This window comes from Macrotis lagotis, chromosome 1, assembly GCF_037893015.1.
Source record: "Macrotis lagotis isolate mMagLag1 chromosome 1, bilby.v1.9.chrom.fasta, whole genome shotgun sequence".
NCBI lineage: Eukaryota > Metazoa > Chordata > Mammalia > Peramelemorphia > Peramelidae > Macrotis > Macrotis lagotis.
Window position 1 is genome coordinate 16,748,152 of NC_133658.1, and position 24,760 is coordinate 16,772,911.

The 24,760-nt window shown below is 44.6% G+C and overlaps 1 protein-coding gene across 1 annotated transcript in view; it reads right to left on the reverse strand.

The window, feature by feature from the left end:
• Positions 1-24,760, reverse strand: part of DPYSL2 (dihydropyrimidinase like 2) — a 104,067-nt gene that overhangs the window by 3,114 nt on the left and 76,193 nt on the right. The window contains exons 9-13 of the mRNA XM_074195208.1: positions 24,212-24,368; positions 22,267-22,408; positions 20,459-20,629; positions 6,796-6,975; positions 3,299-3,464 (exon numbers count right to left, since the gene is read on the reverse strand). Of these exons, the coding sequence (XP_074051309.1) occupies positions 3,299-3,464; positions 6,796-6,975; positions 20,459-20,629; positions 22,267-22,408; positions 24,212-24,368 (816 nt within the window). The remainder of the gene's footprint in view (positions 1-3,298; positions 3,465-6,795; positions 6,976-20,458; positions 20,630-22,266; positions 22,409-24,211; positions 24,369-24,760) is intronic.

The window sequence follows — 24,760 nt, forward strand, 5'->3', positions numbered from 1 at the left end:
TAATATACTAATGGCTCATGTTCCAAGTAATGGAAAGTTACAGGTATCAGCTGTCATATTTGCCACTTGAGATAGTTTTATTTAATGTGCTTTTTAAAATTAATTAATTAATTTACTTGTAAGCCAATGTGGTTAGGTGACTTGCCCGAGGTCATATAGCTAGTAAGTAACAAGAATCTGAGGCACATTTGAATTCAGGTCCTCCTCACTCCAAGGCTGATGTTCTATTCACTGCACCATCTAGCTGCCCCTTTGTTTAATGTTTTGAAAAACTATCTATAGAATTTATTTGAGACAATTTTGCTTAATATTTTAAGTAATGATCTATATATAGCAAATTATTTGTTATTTGAGACAATTTTAATGTTTTAAATAATCCTCTATAGCATTTAAGATAATTTTGCTTAATATTTAAAAAAGCAATTGGGGGGAAGCTAGGTGGCACAGTGGCTAGGGCACCTTGGAGTCAAGTGGACCTGAATTCAAATCTAACTTCAGATATTTACTACTTAGCTGTGTGACCTTGGGCAAGTCACTTAACCCCATTGCCTTGTAAAAATTAAATAATTAGCAAGAGTAGAGCACCTGAAAGTTTGCAAAATATATGACAAATATTTATCCTCACAAGCTACTAAGATAGCTTCTCTCAATCTCCATAGAGCTTCAAGACTTCTCTAGTCACCTCCCCTTTTCCTTTCTCCCTAAATGCACCACAAATCAACTCATTTCCTTCTCAAGGACCCATCTTACACCTTAAGTTGGCTTCCAAACCTGAGAACCTTCCTGTAATTTCTGTGCCATCCTACAATCCAGATACACATTGGCCCATACCCAGCATTCACCTCCTTTTCTATAGTAAATTCAAGTAAGACCTGGGCACTCTTTCCCCAATTCCTACAGCAGTTCTGACTTTGTCTACCTTACTGGTCAGATAGAAAGGAAGGGTTTCCCCCATGACTGCCTCCCAAAAGTACCGGCAGCCACTCTGCCTCCATCAAAGAGACAAGTACAAGTCCCTGAACACAAGTTTGGCAGGGAGAAGGTGCCACTGGAAGTGGCGCCAGGAAATGCTGAGTTCAAGTCTGGCCTCAGATACTGACAAGTTGTATGACCCTGGGCAAGTCACTTAATTGCTGCCTCAGTTTCTTCAGCTGTAAAATGGAGATAATAAGAGCAGCTACTTCCCAGAACTTGCAAGTGAAAATAAAGTGAGAAATTTGTAAGAAACATTTAATAGAGTACCTTCCAGGGAGTAAGAATATATAAATGCTTCTCTCCTTCCGTAATAATAATAATAATAATAATAATTAATAAACACTCTTGGAAACAGGCATTTTTATGATTTACAAAACACTTTCCTCATTATTTATTTTTTAACTTTTGATAACTATTTCAAAACCAATTTCAATTGCTGGAAGGAAGGAGGTAATGTTTCTATTATACTTACTATGTGACTATGTCTATTTAGGAGCTGGGAAAGTTTATTTTAATCATTTAAGCACATCTAGCCTTCTGAGAAGGAACCGAGAGGCTTCAGCAGACTGGGGTGGGGGGGATTAAGAACCTCTGGTCTAAACAATGGACAGACATTCCCCAAGTACTGGGTTTCTCCTCTGTGAATTGGCACGACTGTCTTCTTTGAATGCCTGAAGATCTTGTTGAGGGGGACTAGGAGGAAAAGAAGGAGAAAGGGAGGAAGAGAGGAAGAAAAGAAGGGGGAAGAGGAGGAAGAAAAGAGGAGGATGAGGAAGAGAAGCAGGACAAGAGGAGAAGGCATCAGAAGAGCTGGAGGAAGGAGAATGGAAGGAGATGAGGAGGAAGGGGAGGCCTGCTAGGACTTGATGCATTCCGCAAACAGGTATGGCAGAAAACCCTCTTAGATCCATGTGAACTTTGTGTCGGGACATCGTCCATGATGGTGGCCAGAACCTCTGACCTCAGAGGTCAGTCTGAGAGCAGCCGGCTGTTTCTGAGCCAGGAAGGGTTGAATGGTCAGATTGGGACACTCTTGTTCTGAGTCCCAAAAATTGGCGTTCACCCACAGTGCAAGGGAAGGTGGGAAGGAGAAAGGTGATAGAAGAGAGGATCCTGTACCCAGATGTTAAATGGGAGGGTGGGGAAAGCCATTCTGCTTAAAGAAATATTGCATAATAAAAGATCATTGGATTGCCACATGGTGAAATGGAAGTGGGTTTCAAGGGTCCCCCCTAAAGTGGACAAACATGCTGAAATCAATAGGAGTGAGCTGAGATAGCCCTGGGGGGGGGGGGGGGTCTTCAAGTAGCATGAGGACCCATGGCAACCTTCTAATGGCTAGGCCCCTTATTTAATGGACTGTCTTATGAAGAAGGGATTAGTGTGGTTCTACGTGACCCCAGGGCAGAACCAGGAGCAATGAGATGGGTAGGAGAGCTGAAAAAAGGCATATCAAGCAAATATTTGGGGAAATTTCTTTGTAACCAGAGTTGTCCTAAAGTGGAATTGGCTGGCCTTGAGAGGTGATGCTCTTCCCCCACCCCCCATACCATGGAAAATTTTAATAAAAAGCTGGATCATCACTAATCTGTTGTGGTTAGGGTTATCTGAGGGACCCTGAGGTCCCTCCTGACCTTGAAATCCTGTGACTCTGATAGGCACATCAAGAAAAAAATGAAAACAATCATAACTAACACCTCATCTCACATTTTATAATATATTATGGTTGGCAAATACTTTCTTCAGAACACCCCTAGGAGGGAGGAACAGGAAGCATTTACACCCATTTTACACGGGAGCAGACTGAGGCTCTTGAAGGTTGACTGACACGGGCATGATCACACAGCTGCTATTGGCTGGACTGGGATTAACAGAAGTTTGGTGATTTCCGGAGTTATCTTGTATCCCCCCTCCCATTCAGGGAGATCCATGATGTCAGAGGCCCCACTTCATCTAAACTTTGTACCTTGCTCAGGTGTGCTACAATAATCTGTGAATAGAAAACACTTAAGTGGGTTTTTTAATGAATTAAGGATAGATGGATGGATGGATAAATAGAATTATGGGTGGGTGGGTGGGTAGATGGATGGATGGATGGATGGATAAACAGAAGGATGGATAGATGAATATAATAAATCTGCTAAATACCCTCCTTGTTAAAGTCTGCAACTAGCAGATACTCAATAAATTCCTGTGGATGGATTGCTCAAAACCACTCCAGTCCACAACTCTTCTGTGGGGCACTTCAATGTTCCTAAGACCTCCAATCAAGATCAAAGGCTCTAATTTGGAGAAAAGAATTCATTTATAAATGAGTCTGTACCAGACAAGCTGAATCCAGACTGGTGCAGGTTCCGGACAGGCGGGGCCTGCTGTTTGGCAGGAGAAGTCTTGGCAGAGGAAGCCGGAGTCACGGTCTTGGGAGTCACGGACACTTCACACACCGGCCCATCGTAGAGGCCCCGGGGAACACCCCTCAGTTCTGCCAACTGAAAACACAAGAGTCAATTAGCTGGGAAGAGAAGGGTAAAAAGAGTAAAAAGGAGTGGCGATCAATCATCCTTTCCTGGGAGGCCTCTCCTTCAATGAGGATGAAAGCTCAGATATGATGGAGCTAAAGAAAAACATTTTTAAAAAAGCAGATACAAGATCGTCCAGTGGGTGGCAGGCTTTCATCACCAAGCCTCACCCCATCTCGGCTGGCAATGCTTGGGGTGTGGGGGGAGGAAATGATTTTTATGCATTAAAAGAAGACCAAGACCTTTAAGCTTTCTTGTTAGAGGGGCTTCATCTCTAAATTCAGGTGTCATTTAGGGGAACCTCTTATCCCTAGGGATGGTCAGGAAGAAAACAGACAACCAAGTGTCTCATTCTTGATAGAGCAGAGTCCATTTCACTTCCATTTGAAATGTGTAAGCTCCTCGAGGACAGGGATGGCTTTTTGACTCCTCTCCGATCCCCAGTGCCTAGCACAATGATTAGCACATAGTAGGCACTACTAAATAAATGCTGACTGAACTTGGAGCCTCGTCCCTATTTTTATTTATTTATTTTTGAGGGTTTTTTCATGTTTAATTTATAATTATAATTTAATCTATGTTTAAACAGGGAAAGAGAGGGGACCAGATGATAGGAGGGTCTTTCCAGCCCCATATCTAAGTCCATGAAGGGATCAAAGGGATTTCCTTGTGGGGCGCATTCCCCTCCTTGAGACCAAGGATGCACAGATTGCAGCACTGTTTATTCCACTACCACCACCCCTATCACCATCGTCACCTTCATCCTCCTCCAGACAGACAGAATCCCTGAAAATGTATCTAGGGATATCTAGGTGGCAAAGTGGACAACACAATGGTTCTAGTTCAAAAGGACCTGAGTTCAAAGTCAGCCTCAGAAGCTTAGTAGTAGCTGTGTGACCTTGGGCAAGTCACTTAACTCTGGTTACCTCCCAAAACATAAAATAATAAAAGCTATCTAGTTGTTTCCCTTTTCTCTGCTCTGAGCTGAGTGAGCTAAGGAATCTCTCTCCCCTGGAGTGCACCAAAGCAGGGCCCCTCTCAGTGAAGCTTAGAATGCCAATGGGGTGGCATCTTGCCAGATGGAATGGAGGCTGGGAGATGGCCCCAACCATTCTCAAAGGATCCATGTGAGGATGCTATGGGAAGGCAGGGTTGCTCTGGGGTGGAGGTAAGGGGATTGGAAAGATGCCCCCGTAGGAAGCTTCCTTCAGGGAGAGAGTTAGACTGACAGCCACCACCACCCCACCAACCCTAACCCCCAAGGCTTCTGAAGGAGGCTCTGTCCCAGGCGCTGAGCAGCTACCTTTCCTGACATCTTGTTGGTAAATGTGGACCCACCAAGACATAGCACCAACTTGGGACGAGGAAAGGAAGTGAGTCCGTCAGGCGGGGAGACTCCTAGGAGGGAGGTAGTGTGGTGTGGTAGAAGAAGTATAAGCTATGGAGTCAAGAGGACCTGGATTCAAATCCCACCTCTGACCCTTCCTACCTGCAGGGCACTTTGCTAAACCCCAGTTTCCCCCTCCATAAAATGAAGGAAATGGGCCAGATCAGGAGGCTGGACTCAAAACTGTTCTTGTGCTGGCTCCCTCTGACAATCTGGTATAGGTTAAAGAGTGACTGACCCCTCCTCAGAAGAACATTTTTAAACAATCAAAGGAAATGCTAAATTTCAGTTATGAAAACCAAGATGTGACCGATTTTCCAATTGAGTCCACAGACTCCCTAAATCTGAGAACCCACATTCAGAACTCTTGAACTACATGGTCTCAGGGGTCCCTTCCAGCACCAGCTTCAGAAACCTCTGGGTGACTTTGGATATATATGTGTGTCTTTAGTCTTTATTTCTTCCTCTGTAAAATAAGAGAGAAAGACTAGTGAGTCCCTTAGCTCCTCCTAGCACCCAATTTATGGCCATCTGTGTGTGGTTCAGAGAAAGCTCTCTGGGGCTCAGTTTCCCCATCTGTAATATAAGGAGAATGAACTAACTGGTCTCTGAAGCCATTGTTGGCTCTGGAGCTAGACTCTCAGGACTCCCTAAATGGACAGCCCAAGCACTAAGATGCTAGCAAAAACCAAGCCAGGATGGCCTTCAGCATGCTCAGAGTCTTCTCTGTAGAAGGATCAAAGCAATAAGCAATGAAGGGGTGTCAAAGAGCCCTAGTGAAGGGAGTATCTGTCACAAGGCACATACAAGTCTGTATCGTAGGCTCACCATCTGCCCCAAACTCCTGACTTCTGGACCGGGAGTCAGGAAAACCCAAATTCAAAGCCCACCTCAGACATTCTTTAGCTGGGTGACCTTGGGCAAGTCATTTAACTTATGTCTGCCTCAGTTTCTTGAATTGTAAAATGAGGATTATCAAATGTCATAATATTTGTAAAATATTCAGTTGACACATAGGTTAATTATTAAAATGCTTACTTCCTTATCCCTTCTCTATAACCCTCCAAATCTCAGAAATACTCGGAAGACTCCATGCTAGAAACTTCCCAGTTCTTAGCTGATTGGTGTCTCCGTGCCTAGGGACTCAGAAGGGGGATCCAACCAGACTCACCTAAATCCAATCTCCCCCCCCCACGACATTTAAAACAGTGCAGTCCTGACCCTGGAACTTTTACAGGTGCCTTGAGGGACTCAGGATGTGTCCAAGGCTCCTTGGGGACATTCACAGGATCATAGAATCATAAATCAGAAGCTAGAAAGGACCCCAGAGGTTATCTAATCTATCCCTTAATACATGTGTGGAAAATAAGGGAGGTCACAGATAAGAGCATCAGTATTGACCTTGGAGACTCTTTTAATTCCCTCATAACAGAGAAGAGGAACCTGAGGTCAGAGAAGGGAAGGGATTTGATCAAGGTCATACAGATATTAAATGACAGAGGTAGGATTCAAACCCAGGTCCTTCAACTCCTTTCCCCTGTTCCAAGTTGTCTCCCATTCCTCATTCCCTCCCAAGTCCTTTTTGGAAGGGTCAGTCCCAGCTTCAGAGTGAGAGGAACATCTGACAGCCCGGGATACTTCCTTCATCCCCAACTCTTGCTCTTCCAGATGTGATCAGTGATATCCTTTGGGACCTCCTCTTAAATATGCATAAGGACTCAAGGCTTCCCCGAAGCTTCCTGAAGGCCTCAGCTCTTTTCTCTAGAAAGATCCTGTGGTCCCAGATGACAACCTTGTTGCACTGAACAAGGCAAATAGTGGATGTGATATGTGGGCTTGGGATCATTATGCCCACCTCTGAATGGATGTAGACAAGAATTCAGAAAAACCCCTCGTCCAGTCCCAGCTACTCACCCGGCTCCGGGCCTTGATACGCTTGTAAACGAAATCGGGAAAAGGCTTGCGGGGGATGTAGCGGCCCGATCCCTCAGTTACGTGGAGGTTGCCATCCTCCAGCACAATCTTCCCCTGGCTGATCACCACCAGTGGTGAGCCTCTGCATTCCATGCCCTCAAAGATGTTGTACTCGAGAGACTGAGGGAAGAGAGCACACACAGCTTTAGAACAGAATTAGAAGTAGCAAAGACTTCTGGAGGGATCGGAAAGCAACATGGTGACACACTGCATTGCACTTATTCCATCGTCCTGCCACCCAATGAGTGAATGAGGAGAATACCGGAGATCTTGGTTCTAGCCACATATTAGTATATGATTGTATGAGGACGAGTCATTATACTTTTCTGATGCCTCAGTTTCTTTGGCTATAAATTTGAGAAAATGTTGACCCTCAGCATCACAGAGCTAAATGCACTTCAGTTCAAATATTTCCTTTTAGACAGGAGGGTGCTGAGGGTTGAGGGATAGATACAGGTGCATGATCTTAGGTCCCAGTTCCAATACAAAGCTAAACCTTACTGCTCCCTCACTACCTTAACCCAGTGTTCTGAATAAAGTAGATAGCGAACAAATGTTCTTTTCCTCCAAAGTTATCCTTTTCCTCCATCACACTATGCTACCTAAAGAACTATCTTCATGTTTTGCTGAATAAGAACCCCCTCATTCATTCAACAAACATTGTCAACCATTTAATAATATGAAGCAGTCACTGCACTACAAAGACAGATGTAAAATAACCCCTACCCTCATAGTGCTGATATTCTATTGGGGGGAAACCTCATGGACATGTATAAATTCATACAAATTTGAGACATTTTTGGACATGACCAACATGGGAATTTGATTTGCTTGACTGCATACTTTTTAAGAGCTCTGTTTTCTCTTTTTTCTTGTATGTAAAGGAAGGAAGAGTGGAGAGAATGAAAATAAATTCCTGTTAAATGAAAAATAAAATCAAAAACCAAATTCACCATAAAGAAATTCTGGGAGAGGGGGAGGAGCTGCTATCTCATCTGGAAAAGTGAGTTGTAGCCAGGTCTAACAGAAGAGTCTGGTTTTTTTATCCTTTCTAATAAAACAAAGCCCCCTCCAACTTTTGGAATAGAGAAGGGTCCTGATCAGACCTTGTCTTTGGAGATAACACTTTAGCAACTTCAGGGAGAGTCCATTGGAAGGACTGGGGAAGCAACGAGATCCATTAGGAGGTGATTAATACTCTAATCCAGAACAGAGGCGATGAGAGAGCAAAACTGTTAGAACAGTCTGGAAATCAGCTGTGGAGGTGGAATCTATAAGACCTAATAACTGGATATATGGAGGAGAGAGGGGGGAAGTTGGGGGAGGACACATGGTTGAAAACTTATACAATTGGCAAGATGATGGTCCTCAGAACAGAAATGGGCAAGTCGGGAGGAGAGGTGACTTTAGGAGAAAGATCAGGAATTCCCAAAGTTGCTGCTTCAATCTAGCCTGGCTTCCCCAAGCATTCGTTAAAACGGTGGTTAAGCCAAAAGCAAAGCAAAGCCCCAAATGAAAGGATTGTGGCAGCTTAAGAGAAAAGTCTCTTCACTCAAACTCAAATAGCTGAAGTCGGTGAGAGCCAAGAAAAACATAGCATGTCCCTGTGGCTTCAAGCTTGCCCTGGGCAAACAGTGCCACATCTGTCCGAGTGCTTGGGAAACCCTCCCAGCTCCATGTTGGGATGGATTGAAAAAAACTTTTCTGGGACACTTAAATATCCACATGGTAGAGACCAACCTTATCCTGCCCAGATTCACTAGCCAGAGCTCTGCCACACTGCTTAGGGCCCACCACTCACCTTTCTGTCCCACAACCTGTTCTGGAGTAGCTGTCTGACGCTCCATCTCCTACCTCCATGTACTGGGCACGAGTCATTCCTCCATCTAAATGCTCCCTTCTTACCTCTATTGCTTAAAATTCCTAAATTTCCCATGAAGCTCAGCTCTGGTACCTTGAGATAATTGATGACACAGCAGTGGGCTTGGAGTTGGGAAGACCTGGGGTCAAACTCAGCCTCAGATACTCAGCAACTGGGTGAATCTGGGCCAAGTCAACTGCTGCATGCCTCAGTTTCCTCAAGTGTAAAATAGCGTTGTTGGGAGGATCAAAGAGTGCTTCATATATAGTAATTACCTCATAAATGCTTATTCCCTTCCCTCTCTTGATCCCCCTTAATTTTAGTGCCTTCATTCTGTTGTGTATGTCCAAGTTGTCACATATATATATATATATGTATGTATACACACACACACACACACACATATATATGCAGAGTTGTATATTATCTTCCCCATTGTTCCCAGGAACAGGAACAGGAAACGTCATTTATCTTGCTCTGAATCCCTGTACATTGTTCTAAATAGGTTCTCTTTTTTTAATGTTTTTTTTTGAAAAGCAATGGAGTTAAGTGACTTGCCCAAAGTCACACAGGCAATTATTGTGTCTGAGGCTGGATTTGAACTCAGGTCCTCCTGGCTCCACTGCGCCACCTAGCTGCCCCTCTAAATAGGTTCTTAATGAATATTTACTGACTACCACCATCTATTCCATGAAATCTTTCCTGATCCTCCTAGTAATTAGCTATTCTCTCCATCCCCAAATTGTCTCGAATTTCCTCAACTGTTAACATTGGTAAAATTTCAAGTCTTCTGCCTCCTTCAATAGAATCGAAGCTCCTGGCGGGCAAGGGCTAGCTAATTGGGGTCTTTGTATCTCTCGCCTAATGTAGCGCCCAGCCCCCACCGCTCACATGGGCTCAATAAACGTGTTCTGAAGGGAAATGGTTGGCCCTGCTCCTAGGGACCCACCAAGGATGCAGATGCTTAGACAGGCAACTCCAATTCTGCAAACCAGCTGGGGTTTCAGTTGAACCTGGAACACTAAACATTCCGGCAAGATTACTGCAACCACGCAAATTAGCCCAAGCCCCAAAGGCCACAAGCCTGAAAAACATTTATACTGTGGCCAAGGAGGAATGAGAGAAAAACAAAAATCTCTTCTCTCAGATGTCGCCGACCAGCATCGTGGGGTGTTGGCTGATAAGGATGGGGATGTTGGCAGTTGGAAAGAGAGTATCAAACAACAAGATGGTTTGGTTTTCTCTATAGGCAGGATTATAACTAGGGATCTAACAGCTTCTGGTATTACTCTTGTAGGACCTTCATTTTACTTGGGGATAATAACCCACCTCACGCGGTTGTTTCGAGGATCAAATGAGATAATATATATAGAATGAATTTTATGGACTTTAAAGCATTAAATACTATTATTACAGTGTGTATGTTCAAAAGAGAAAGATTATTTCTTCACCAGATTCCCATCTGCCCAATGCCTTTTAGCCCTAGGCTTGTTCCAACAGTAATTTGATGTCATAATTAGAAGGGATGGGGGATACCTATAGTTTATGTGGGAGGCTCCAAATAGTAAATGGAATTCTTGCTAAGACCAACAAAGTTGACATGGGCTGGGCATGGTGGGCCATACATGGACTGTTCAATGAAGCTAATATGGTAAACTGGCAATTTCCTTTGGGCTCCCTGGGCCACAAGAACAGGAGGGAGTGATAGCTCACCAGGATTCCTTGGATGACCTGGAATGAGACCCTTCCAAGTGACAAGGAACATGGGGCCCACATAGATAGGTCTTGAAAAACTTCAATTTCATATGAAGAAAGAAAAGTGATTCTTCTCTTCTCCAAGCTAAAAAATCCCCTCTTTCTTATAGATCCAAGTGTCAGAGGGAGGATATGAATTCACATCTTCCTGACTCCGTGCCCATGACCTGATCTATGGCACCCCTCCCCCATGATGTGACCCCTGGAAGATGGCAGTTCCCCAAGTTCCAAGGTCCTTATTGTTCTTATCAACTCAAGCCTCCTCTCCCTCATTCCCACTGCCCAGAGAGCAGCCAGCCGGACCCGGCCCCTCTCTGACCAGTTAGCCAGTGGAGAATCTTTCAAGGTCATTGCCTACAAATGGGCAATGTTCCCAGACAACTAGTTGAACAATTTCCTTTGCAGCTCCCAAATGACCAGAACCCACCCAAGAGACTCTCATGGCATCTGGACCATCCATCGCCATTAGTCCTTTTTCCGATTAGATAAGGCCATGGGGTGCAATGGTTCCTGAAAAGGCAAGTGAGAAGCATAGCCCTCACTATGATAAACATAATTGTGTATGACTCCACCAGTTGCTTGGAGGAATAGTCCTCTTCAGCACCAAAGGATGTCTATGGATTATTGCCCAAATGACTGAGGATCTAAATCTGTTTGAAAACTAGACCTTCTCCCCAATAATAGCCCCATTCCCCCCAGGGGAAATCAAATCCTAATCCCAGTCCAAGCCCCGATGTGCCACCAAGGGGAGACCCAAGCTTCCTCAGCTCACATTATTCTACCCTTTCACTGAAATGAATCCTAACCTTTCCTCCCCATTCTGGGACCCAACTTCCCCTTATCCCTTGAGCAATAGACATGAGGCCTTGGGACACCATGGGCAGAACACTAGACTTGGAATAAAGACGATCTAAGATTGAATTCTATTTCAAACACTCCCTAGCTGTGTCCCTGGGCAACTCATTTATGTCTACCTCCATTGTGTCATCTGTAAAATGAAGGGTTGGACGTAATGGTCCTTCCAGCTCTGCATCTAAGATCTCATAATTCTATTTGTGGGCTCATCTTTTCCTCCTTTCCTTCTCCTAACATTGCCAGCCCCTTCAGTCTCAGGTAACCAGTAATGAATCCCTAGAAAGTCACCATGTACCTTAGCCAGGAAAAGCTCTAAAGGGATCTGGAGAGAAATTCTTCCTGTTTCCTGGAGTCATTGGGTCCTTTCTCACTGAGTATCTCCTTGACTCTGACTCAGTTCCTCGCTAAACCAACTGACCTCCAGTCACCATCAAGGTAGCAGAACTGACGCCTGAACTCGGGTCCTGTAACTCTAAATCCAGCAGGCTTTCCCACTGATTCTCACATGCTCTCACTCCACTAGTCAATGACATGAATTATCTCAGTCAATTGGGGAAACTGGAAGCAACCTAAGAGACTGAAAAGAAATCAGAGTTTAAGCAAGTCAAGATGCTCACAACAATGGAAATGGCAGCCCCAGCTCTAGGTCGCTAGGGCTTTTTGCCATCAGATGCTTCCTCCAACTGTCCAAGAGCGTTCGTTGACTGGACTCAGAAGCCCTGAGTTCAGGAGAATCAAGATAGTGGAATAAAGGCAGGGACTCATTTGAGCTCTCCCTCAAACCCCTCCACAGACCCTGAGCTCAAATCTCTCCTCTGAGGTTAAAAACCTATGTGACCTTGGAGAGGCCTCAGTATCCTCCTGGAAAACGAGGAGGTTGGGCTAAATGGTCTCTGGGATCCCTTCTAGCGTGAAAGCTGTGGACTTTTATTGGAAGAACTTGGAAAAATTGGAAAGACAGTCAAGATTCTTGATGGCTCTACAAATATTCCTTAGCTATGGACCTCAGGAAATTGTAAAGCTCTCTCACTACCCAACCTTCCCTTTTTGTTAGTATCATCATGCTCCCGTTGTGGCTGCAGAGCCAGGAGAGTCAAACACAACTCTCACCTGCAGGATGGGGGAAAGGGAAGAGAGACAGAAGGTTCCAACACATCAATATTGAGAATCCAAGGAAAGGGTATCATTGAAGAAGTGCATGGTGGATGTGTGATATAGCAAGATGGAGGGATGGTCAATGGAGAGCCGAGAGAGAGAGAGAGAGAGAGAGAGAGAGAGAGAGAGAGAGAGAGACAGAGAGACAGAGAGACAGAGACAGAGAGACAGAGACAGAGAGAGAGAGAGACACACACACACAGAGAGAGAGACAAAGAGACAGAGACAGAGACACACAGAGAGAGAGAGAGAGAGAGAGAGAGAGAGAGAGAGAGAGAGAGCGAGCACATGCATTGGACCTCAAGTCAAAGAGGCCTAAGTCTGAATTACTGAGATGACACCCTGAGTAAACCATCGGTTTCTGATCTGTTAAATGGGAATATGAACAGCACCTACCTCCGAGGTAGTTGGGAGAATCAAGTGAGATAACATAGGGATTTGCAAATCTTAAAGTGATAAAGAAATACTAGTGATTATCAGTTTTATTATCATGATTTGAGATATCAAAAGAAAACAAGGAAAGCCAATTGCATGTTGGGTAGCCTCTTCATGGAAAACCTAAGGGAAGATTGTGTGGCCCAGTCAACAGGGTGTTGGATTTGGGATCTTTAAGAAGACCTAAGTTCAAATCCTGCCTCTGACACTGGAGAAAAGTCACTTAATATCTCTGGGCCTAAGTTTCTTCATCTGTAAAATTAGGAGATAGAACCCAATGATTTCTACAGTTTCTTCCAGCTCTAAATCTATGATCCTAAGAGTCCCAAAGGAGGGGAAGGGAAGAATGAGTTGGTTGCAGGGGCCGTCATTGGATGGAGAAGCTGAATCAATGAATCTGGAAGCTGCCAGTAGCAAACAGAGTGACAACTTTATAGAGATAACCTTAGGATAGAAATAGAGTCTAACTAGCGACCAGTATTATAAGCCAATGTAAGTCATTCTACTTCACCAACCTGAACAAATGAAGGAGATGACTGTCTAGTGGTTTGTGATGAGGGGTGAAGGGGAGGGAGAACAGCTACCAGTACAAGGAAAGACAAGAAAGACGGGGCACCCCTGGATCATGGTTTGAGGAGGCATCAGAACTCAGTCAGACCAGTTCATTCACAACTGACTCTTTTCTTGGAAAAGGGCAGAAGACAAGATCCAGGGACCTTCAGATCTGGCAGCTAGAGCCTTGAACATGGGAGATAAGTCATTGCCCCAACTGGAAGAAAGTAGCCGGGAAAAAGACAGAGATGTCTGCAAGAAGGAACTTAGCTAAGAGCCGCTGGTAACTGAGGTGAGCAACCGAAGGAGGCTGGGACTTCACGCTCAAGGCCTTCTGCTCCTCTTTCTCTTGATCTTCCTCTCTTTCTTTCTTTCTCTATTGGATCAAGGAAGCCAAAACTTTTCCCTGCTCAGCTCCTCTCTCTCCCTCTTTTCTTTACCAGGCGGTGAGGAAAACAACTGTCTTCCAAGGGGCAGAGCATTCTGCCTCTCTCTCTCTCTGTCTCTCTCTCACTCCTTGTCTCTCTCTATCTGTCTCTATCTATCTGCCTAACCTTACCACATAGAAAGCCCTCATGAAATGTTCATTAACTGGACACAGGCACAAGAACCTTCATGTGGCAGCATGTGCCGGCTTCATCGCCTCTCAGATCCCCTCGATTTTTCCATTTCAGTGAACTCTTAGAGTCCTTTTCTCCTTTGCTGTCATAGCAATCCTGTTACGAAGCAGAGAGATGCAGGGGCAGGGGAGAGGGGAGAGCTAGAAGTGGGTCAGAAGTACTTGGGTTTCGGCTCTGGACCTGTCCTGCCTTGGCTGAGGAGTTCCCTCTCAGAGGTCCCCTGAACCAATGAAATCCTGGGTTGGTCCATCCTCCCCCCACCAATCCCATAAGACAGATACCCATACAATTCACCCCATTTTAAAGATCAGGAAACAGCAGATCAAAGAGATGAACCAACGGACTGCCCATGGCCACAAGGATAATATGCTGTTCAAGAAGAGATTCAAATCCAGGTCCCTGGTGATCCCACAGCGATCCCTCTGTCCCCATGCTCTGCTATCATGTGTGGCCAGTTTGGGTGGAGGGACCAGGTGGACCCAAGCTCCTGCCCCAAGTTCCAAAATACTGACTCTTATAATCTGCACATTTGCAAGTTGGCAGTTGTACCATTTTCCACTCCCAATGTTCCTTTCAAAATTTTGGAATCAACCCAAAGAGAACAATAGGTACTTTCCCTCCCAGAATTCCCTGGACAACTGATCTGGGATTCCAAACCTGGAGGGAGCTATCAGCAGTGGCATGGGGGGGGGGGGGGGGGGGGCGGTGCATGGAAAAAGAAAAAAAGAAAAAAGACAAATGGGGAGTTTTCCTCCAATGGCCCCCAGCTCCAGGACTCAATCTAAATGACTCTTCTCTCACACAATGGCTCAGGATACTGGAAGCAGCCTCACCCACTGACATCAGTCAGGGTTTGTTTTTCTCTTTAACCCGGGGCTAGAAAGTGCCAGGAAGAGATGGGAATGACAGGAGGGCAAGAAGGCTCCTTGAGCATGGCCCAAGAGGAGCAGAAGAGACTCCAGACACCTCCCCTTCTCTAAAGCAGGAAGGATTGGGGTGTGTGGCCCCCACAGAGCCCTCAGAAGTCCTGGGACCCTCTAGGCCACAATACAGCAATGACCAAGTGAAGAGAGTCTTGCGTCTGGAGTCAGAAAATCTGAATTTAAATCCTACTCTGATGCTCACTGATGTGGGTACTTTACTTCTCTGGTCCTTGGTTGCCTCAGTGATAAAAGGAAAGGGTTTGATTAGATGTTCTCTGAGGTCCTTCCAAGACTAAACCCATAATTCTAAGATACGGGTTCAAATCCTAGCTCTGACTTGTAAGGTCTTGGGCTTGTTATAATCTCCATGGGCCCTCAGTTTCCTCCTTTGTAAAATGAGAGGGTTTGACTAGATGTTCTCTGAGGTCATTCCAAGTCTAAACCCATGATTCTATGATATGGGTTCAAAACCTGCTTCTGATCTTTCTGACCTATAAGGCCTTGGACTTGTAACAATCTCCATGGGTCCTCAGTTTTCTCCTCTACAAAATGAGAGGATTGGACTAGATGGTCTCTGAGATCCCTTCCAACTTTACACCTAGGAATCCACAAGTAGAATCCAGCCACCTTGGAAATAACCCTAGGAAAATGGTGGACAAAAATCAGATTTGTGCAAATTGCCCTTCCAGAACGAGCTCAGTTGCTGCCTCCTCCATGTATCTTCTCCAAAGATCCAAAAGTTGAGTCAGAGAAGACCTCAGATATCACCCAACCCAACCCTGACCTCCACAAGGAGCCACCTTCCACCATCCTCATCGAGGCTATCCATTAAACTTTGATGCCTCACCACTTCAAAAAGGAGAAATCCACTCTTGAAGGACCATGTTGGCCACACTGCCTTGAATCTCATTCTGCTTGTGAGTAGGGATTATTTTTATCTCTCATTGTATCCCAGTGCTTAGCACAGTGAGTCACATTTAGTAAATGTTGAACAAAACTTGGGAATTTGACTTCCTATGGACCCCTCCCCAACAAATTTCAGTCATTCAATCATGTCCAACACTTCATGACCACCATGGATCAAAAAACACCAATGCTGGCAAAGGATTGTCTTGGCAAAGGTTCTGGAGTGGTTCGCCATTTCCTTCTCTAATGGATTGGAGCAAACAGAGGTTAAGTGATTTGTCCGGGATCACACACCTAGTAGGTGTCTGAGGTTGGATTTGAACTCCAATCTTGGCTCCAAGTCCAGAGTTATTTCACTGCACTATCTAGCTGCCTCTAACAACTCTGAGATGATACCAGACAAGTTGTAATTCTGCATCGGTGGGAGGAGCTCCCATCCTAGATGTGAATTGAATATAAGCTACCTGAAGGCAAGGATTGTTCCATTTTGCTTTGTCTCTCTCTCGTGCTTAGCATTGGGTCCATACAAACTCAAATGGCTCAGAAATCTCCTCTGTGCAGTCTCCTGTCCAATGACGCAGGTCCCCACCTCTGCCTTCCCCAATGATGCTGGGAGCCTTCCTGGATTTTGTCTGACAATAGATGATGGTTTTCATCATGAACGGCACTTGATATTTTTAAATATTTTTCTCACTTAAGAAAGAGCTTTCAATGTTATATGACACATCTATTGCTCCCAATTGAGTCCCGTAATCTGGTCAGAACTGAGAAGATTCCCATCCATCATTGCATCTCCCACCAAAAGACTAACTACAAGTTCTCTCCTTCCTTTTCCTGGAGAGGTGGGGGCCTATGGGTGGGAAACACTCTGGCACCTTCAGCTGTCTTGCTAAACTGCCTTTTTTTCCTAGCTTTGCTTAAAAAAGTTGGTTCTCTGGATAGGAGACAAGGAAGCAAGAGATTCAGAAAGGACTGATGAAAAAATGAAACCAGTGAAAATTTTTAAAAAGAGAATAAAGAGAACATCAAATAAAAATGAAGTGAAAAGATGAAGAGATCATGAGTTCTCTACCTCCTTTCATCCTTTAACAGAAATAGTTCTAAAGCTCATTTTTTTTGGTTTTTGCAAAACAATAGGGTTCAGTGACTTGCCCAAGGTCTTACAATTAGGGAATTATTAAGTGTCTGAGGCCAGATTTGAACTCAGGTCCTCCTGATTCCAGGGCCAGTGCTCCATCTACTAGACCACCTAGCTGCCCCTTGATGCTCATTGTTCAATAGCACTTTAAGGCTTTGGATGTTTTCCTCACATAAGAATTCAAGCCCCATCTTACAGTTGAGGAAACTGAGGCTCAGTACAGTTAAAGGACAGAGGCAGAATCAGCTGCAAAGTGTCGGGTCCAGGATGCGGAAGCCTAGTCTCCTGACTCCAAATCCAAAGCCTTTTCCCCTCCCCCCAGACTGCTTCCCCTAAAATTACCATTCTGGCCTGAAGCCTGGAAAACTTCAACAAAAGGAGACAAGCCTGTTAAAACCCATTAGTATAATGTTCCAAATTAAATTGCATTAGGCACAACCTAGGAAACACTGGGGGGGGGGGGGGCTTCTCACTGTATTTTCCAAAAGCCTCCAGGCCATTTATGAGGGGCAGGTCTTCCATGCCTGCCAGAGGAGTCTAGAGAAATGGGAGAAGGGAAAATGCATGAGTAAGGTCATGTGAAGGTGAGAGGTGGGCAGGAGGCATTCCTCCGGCCCCACTCTGCCGCTGAGGGCCCTTGGCTCTCACCACTCTCCAAGTCTAAAGCACCCGCCCCTTCCTCCCCTCTTCTACAGGAGCCCTACCCCCGTCCTCATCCTTGCCAAAGAGGGTCACAGAATGACAGAATCTCAGGACAAAATGACGGTCAGCACCCATCCATCGAAGAAGTATTTATTAAGATCTTACTCGGGGCCAAACAGGCTGCTAGAAACCGCTCCATCCCAAAGGGATCTTCACTCTGACAATGATCAGAACCCATCGGCCTGGGTTCTTGGACCTCCAAGGAGGGGGGCCCCCTCCCTCACTCCAGGAAGTCCATTCCATGAGGACAACACTTTTCCCTCAATTTTGTCTGCAACCTCCCCCCTTATTCCTGGTGCTGCCCTTTTAGAACTGGATGAGTCTAATTACCCTTCCAAATGACTCTTCAATGTCTTTAACCATGTCAGCCCTGAGCCCCAATTTCTTCAGGCTAAAGGTGCCAGTTTCCTCTATGGATCCCAAGAGAAAATCAATTACAGCCCCTTCCCATCTTGATTACCCCCTTCTGGACATGATCTAACTTGTCAGTGATTTCCTAATCAAAATGGGTCAGAGATAAATACAATGTCAGTCAATCATCCATCATGTATTATGTGCCTACTGTGTCCCACAGACCCTGGGTTATGAGTTGGGAATAAAAAGAAAGGCAAAAGATAGTCCCTGGTCTCCAGGAGAGCCTGGCCTAAGGAGGGAGACAACATGAAAATAACTATGAACAAACAGGATATTTACAGGGCAAATTGGGATAACTTCTGAGAGAAAGCACTAATACCAGGAGGACTGAGGAAAGGCTTTTTGCCTAAGGTAGGATTTCAGATCTAACTTGCCCAGGAAAAGTCAAATCTGACTATGCTCTCATCTGGACCATGGGTGGCTCAGTGGATAGAGCACTGGCCTTGGAGTCAGAAGGATCTAAGTTTGAATTCTGTCTCAGACACTTGCTACTTATTAGCTATGTGACCTTGAACAAGTCCCTTAACCCTAATTGCCTCCCGTCTAGGGCCATCTCCAGTCGTCCTGATTCCTATCTGGCCTTTGGACCCAGATGACTCTGGAAAAGAAAGTGAAGCTGTTGACTTAGCACAGTTCTCCCCACACACACATACTCAAATTCTATTCACATGCTTGTCATGGCATCACCTCCTTGATATCAAGAATGAAGGACAGGAGGCAGCTAGGTAGTGTAGTAGATAGAGAGCACCAGCCCCAAAGTCAGGACCTGAGTTCAAATCCAGCCTCAGACACTTAATAATTTCCTTTGTGAGCTCAAGTCACTTAATCCCATTGCCTTAAATAAAAAATTTTAAAAAAAAAAAGGAATGAAAGATTAACATCTTCAATCAATCAGTATCTCTTAATGCATCCTCAGATCTCATTAGTTCTTTGTGGCTGCCCTGTCACAGTTTCTTTATATCAAGGTCAGAGTCCACTGAGACCTCCAGGTCTTCAGAATCTTTCAGAATATATGTTAGATCAGGCAATTTCCAAGTTTAGGACAGGCTACTCTACATTCCTGGAAAGGGGTTTCAAAACCAAACGCATTAGACAGTTGCCCACCTTCTAGGAATTGTTCAATTCTGATTTCATTGAAGAGTAACCTCAATAAAGATAAAGGTGCCATGTCTCAGGAAGGCCACATCTACTTTAGAAATAATTCTTTCAAGGCAGCTAGGTGGCATAGTGAATAGAGTACCGGCCCTGGAGTCAGGAAGACCTGAGTTCAAATATGACCTCAGACACATAATAATTGCCTAGCTGTGTGACCTTGGGCAAGTCATTTAACCCCGCTGCCTTGTAAACACTAAAAAGAAATAATTCTTTCAAGATACCAAGAATGAATCATCCTTCCCACTTCTATTCCCCCTTCCCTTAGCACCCCAAGAGAAGGGATGCCCCTCTTAGAAGGGTTAACTTTCATCTAAGTTCTTGGAGCTGAATTTAAATTTCCTTACTTAGCTCCCCTGTATCCAACACTCAAAGACTGGACAGCTCCCTTGAAGCACCCCCAGACGTGAGGGTCTCCAAGTTACTTGAAGTCAAAAATTCAGTGTCAAAACGCAATTGGAGAGAATAGTAAGCAGCATGCCCATCATTTCAAAGAGCAGGAGCTGCTTTTCCTCCTAAATTTTCTTCTTCAAGGTTTCTATAAGAAAAATAAACCCAATCCCTATTCCTTCTGCAGTTTTACTCTTAAATCCCTCGCTTTATCTCTATGGTCTATTCAGAGAAGCACAAGACAATTCAAGACTTGGACTTCCAAGTTCCATCTCCTTCATCTGACAGATGAGGACACTGAGGTCTAGAGAGGTTAAATGACTGAGGATCATAGATATGGAGATGGATGGGACCTCAGAAACTATCTGGTTCATCTCCTTCATTTGACAGATGAGATGAGGATACTGAGGTCCAGAGAGGTTAATGACTGAAGATCATAAATAGAGAGGTAGAAGGGACCTCAGAGACCATCTAGTCCATCTCCTTCATCTGACAGATGAGTATACTGAGGACCAAAGAGGTAAATGACTGAGGATCATAGATAGAGGGGTGCAAGGGACCTCTGAGACCATCTAGTCCATCTCCTTCATTTGACAGATGAGGACCAGAGGGGTTAAACGAGTTGCTTAGAAGGGGTTGTATTGGCAGGAAGCACCAGAAGTTAAATTTGACCCTGGGACTCCAGCTCCAACTCCACTATAGCGCGATGGAGTCAGGCAAGGGCTGCGCAGTTTAAGGAACTTACGATGTTGTGAGTCTTGGCTGAGATGGTTTTGACGCTGTCAGGGTCCCAGATGACGAGATCAGCATCAGAGCCCACAGCAATGCGGCCTTTTCGAGGATAAAGATTGAAAATCTTGGCAGCGTTGGTGCTGGTCACAGCCACAAACTGGTTCTCATCCATCTTTCCAGTCACCTGGGCAAGGAAAAAGCCAAACAATGAAATCAGTGGCCCCTGAAGAGGATCACAATTCAACTCCAGACTTGAAATCCGAAAAATATGGCTTTGGCACAGGCTGGCTGGGTGAGCATGGGAAGTCTTTAAGTTAAAAAAGAATGAATATCTGCATCAAGAAGGGAGTGCCTACCTCAGGAAGATCCCCACTAAGATGAAAACACAGAACACGAATAAGCAAGTAAACACCAAGTAAACTAAGTATATAAAGTTGTTTTTAGAGAAAACACCCACAAGGAGAGGCCATGAATAAAGAAAGTCCTCTTTTAAAGGGAAGAGGAAGTATCTTTACTGGACTTTGAGGAAACTATGGAATCTACAGGTCAGAGGTAAGGGCAAACTATATTCTAGTCAATAGGAGCCACAGGTGCAAAGATGGTGGGAGATGGGGCACCATATTCAGGGAAATGACTAGCAGACCATTAGACATGGCTCCTGAGTCACAGTGGGAATGTGTACAAAGATAAAAATCAGGAGGGTACAGCACCTCCGAGGGAACTAGGAAAGATGAACAATCAAACCAAATTTGTCCTATATGAAGTCAGACTTGGCATGTACCAAATATCTTTTCACCCAATTTTAGAGCTAAAAGGGATTTTGGAGACCATTTCATCCAACCCTTCATTTTGTTGTTGTTCAGTCCTTTCAGTTGTGTCTGAGTCTTCATAAACTCCATTTGGGGTTTTCTTGGCAAAGATACTGGGGTGGCATAGATATTTGGCAAAGATCCATTTCCTTCTCCAGTTCATATTACAAAGGAGGAAACTGAGGCAAACGGGGTTAAGTTTCTTGCCCAGGGTCACACACTAGTAAGTGTCTGAGATTGGATTTGAACTTGGGAAGAGGAGTCTTCCTGACTCCAGACTCAGCATTCTCCTCACTTGGTCACCTCGCTCTCCTTCATTTTAAAGAGGAATAGACTGAGGCCTGAAAGTCACAGTTTGAATTTTGTATTTAATTATCTTGACATGTTTTCCCCAACAGAATGCAAATTCTCTGAGAGTAGGCCCCATTTATTTTGAGTTTATGCTATCATTATCTAGTAACAAATAGAAGGTGTTTAAGTACTGGCTGCCTCCTGGGCCAGCCCTCCTCTGTCCACTACAGGACAAGACCTCTCAGAACATGGTACCCGTATACAAGTATCGCCATCACCTTGCAGTAGCCATTGGAAGGGAAAACACGATTTTGATATGAACAAGCTCTAGATTGACAGAATTAATCCCCAGTGTGTAAATCTATGAAGCTTCCCTTACAAAAATAAGGACCATCACCAAACATCCCAAGGAGCTCACCAAAAAAACCAGATTCAACACCTAGGATCCACAAAAAAGGGGCAAAGTCAAACTAGAGAGAACCAACAAGAATTTATTCAGTGTCTACCTGGGCCAGTCATTAGGCTGAATACTCAGGCCAGAGATAAAATACGAAATGAGCCCTGATCTCATGGAGCCTATATTCTACTGTTGGCATGCCAGGTAAGCAGATAGGGACATACATGAAAACTTGAGGGAGGAGAAGTTCTCAAGAAGCAATTTAGACAGAAATGCCACAATCCCCAGGACAAGGAACCCTCCGTTAACTGGGAGATGCCATACCACAGCCTTATCCCAGATGACAGACATCCTCTCCTCAGTTCCATTGGTGCCCTCTGGAATCAGGGTGAAGTTATCCTTCCCCACAGCCTTCTGAGCAGTGTTGAAGGTACAGTGGGCACTGCCAGTGACCTGGAGATCTCCACTGAAAGACAAATACCATAGAGAGTAAATTGGAGAAACTAGAATGGAGATAAAAGAGCCCTGAATGCTTGAACCTGCTTTGCCATTGGAATATGGGATAAAAATGAAGAGACACTCACTGCCATCCGTATTCTTAGAGACCTTCTAGATGTATATACTTAGAAGTAAAAGGAAGGTCACTTGCATTCAACCTTAAGGGTACATATAAAAGTCCAGGGCATTGGACTATTCACATTTATTTGTGTAAGTCACTCAAGCAGTAAGAAGGAAAGTTCAATGAATCTATTATTTTTTTAGAGAACACTGGGGTTTGATGCCTACTGTTTCTCAGCTAAAAGATGGTGGTCTATGGGAGTGGATTGAGGCATACGCTTTCAGAGAAAGACTGGGTGGCTGCATTTTATTTAAGTATTCTTCTTTGGAAGGAGGGAGAGCACTCTTGGGAAAGAAGGGTGAAGTCACCAGGGTCAGTGATTTGGTTTGTAAAGAGCATCAATAAAACATTTTGCAAAGATACCAAGGCTTCCCCATGACGCTGAACTCAAGGAGGCAAATGGACATTCCTTAAAGGTTAAACTACATAATGACATTTATTGGGTACCTCAATAAGTGACTGAGGTCATCTCCACAATGGAGCATCCTCACAGGGTGAGAGAGTCAAAGAATCTCTGAATGGAATGGGGGGCCTCAGAGGCTAGCTAGTCTAACCCATATACCTCCCCACCACCAAAAAAAAATCCCACTAAAATATCAATCAACCTCCTCTTTGCAGTACAAGTAATTTTCCCATATTGTCTGACCATGGAACACCCTCCTCAATAGACTCCAGTGGGACCCTACCCACTGAATCAAAATAAAATATAAAATACTGTGCCTGATTTCTAGAGTCCTTCCTATCTGGCCCTCTCTTACCTTTACAGACTTCTTATTCCCCACCCCATGTACTCTGAAATCCAATGACAATGACTTCTTTGCTGTTCCTCAGACACTCATCTTCAGACCCCAGGCATTTCCATGGGCTGTACCCCTACCTTGAATGCTGTCTCTCCTCATCTCTGCCTCTTGGCTTCTCTAACTTCCTGAAAATCTCAACAAAAGTTCTACCTTCTACACTATAGGAAGTCTTTCCTCATTCCCTCCTGAATGTTAGGGCCTTCCCTTCCCTCAACTGATAATCTCCATTTATTCTGCATCTATAACTTACTTATACATAGCTGTTTACATGTTGTCTCTCTCACTAGACTATGAGTTTCCTGAAGGCAAGGAGAGTCATTTGGCTTTCTTTGGATCTACCCAACCCTTCGCATTGTGCCTGGCCCATAGAATGATCTCACTAAATGTTAACTGATTGACATGGAGACCTCCAGCCCATTCCCTTTTTGGACAGGGATACATTATTGTGAAGTTTTTATTTACATTTAACTCAAATTTCCCTTTGTAGTTTCTTCTTTTTCTTGGTTCTGTCCTCTGGGAACAAATAGAACAATTAAAATATCTTCTTCATGTGACAGTCCTTGAAGGCAGCAGTCTTATGCATCCTGAACCTTCTCTTCTCAAGGCTCATTCATTCAAATGATCCCCACAGCCCTTGGCCATACTGATTACATTTTGTTCTTCAGCTAGCAGAGCTAACATGAGTTAGCTCAAGTGGGTGACTGCCTCCAAGCCTGTTTTCATCTCTTAAATCCATTATCAAATGGGATTGCAGTTGGGTCTACTGGAGAATGAGCAAAAGAAAATGGCAGCAGTAGAAATGACACCTGGGAACCTGAGTCCCCAGTAATAATAGGTGTCCACTACTCACCAAGAGAGCAAGGAGTTGAGGAAATCCGGGGTGGTCGGGTCAGGGCTCAGAGGTGGAGAGGCAACAAAAGCTGCTGCCTTGGCCCAGTTCTTGCTCCAGTAGTGAGATCCATCCGTGCCTAAGCTGGCTGTGATGGGCTCCCCATACACCACAGTGCCTAGGAATTCCAACACCCCAACAATCAGCATCACCCTATGACACATCCCTATACCATCAGATGTAGAGCCAGGAGCTTCTCCAACACCAACTCCCTCATTTTACAGATGAGGAAACTGAGGCTCAGAGAGATGATGCGATCTGCCCAAGGTCTCGCAGCTAGTAAGGGTCAGTGGCAGGTACTTTTGTCTGCTCCGTCACACTGCCTCTGAGAGTCCCCCAGCAAGTAGAAGTGGAATGCTGACCCTCTTTTCATCCTCCTAACGGCAAACAGCTCTGGCAGTTCTTAAAGTTGACACTTCCCAGAACGGAATGCACCTCCTCTCCCTTTAGCCATTTCTGAGGCCCAACTTATCGTTTGATAAATAAATTACGCCACCCTCTTCGTCTCCT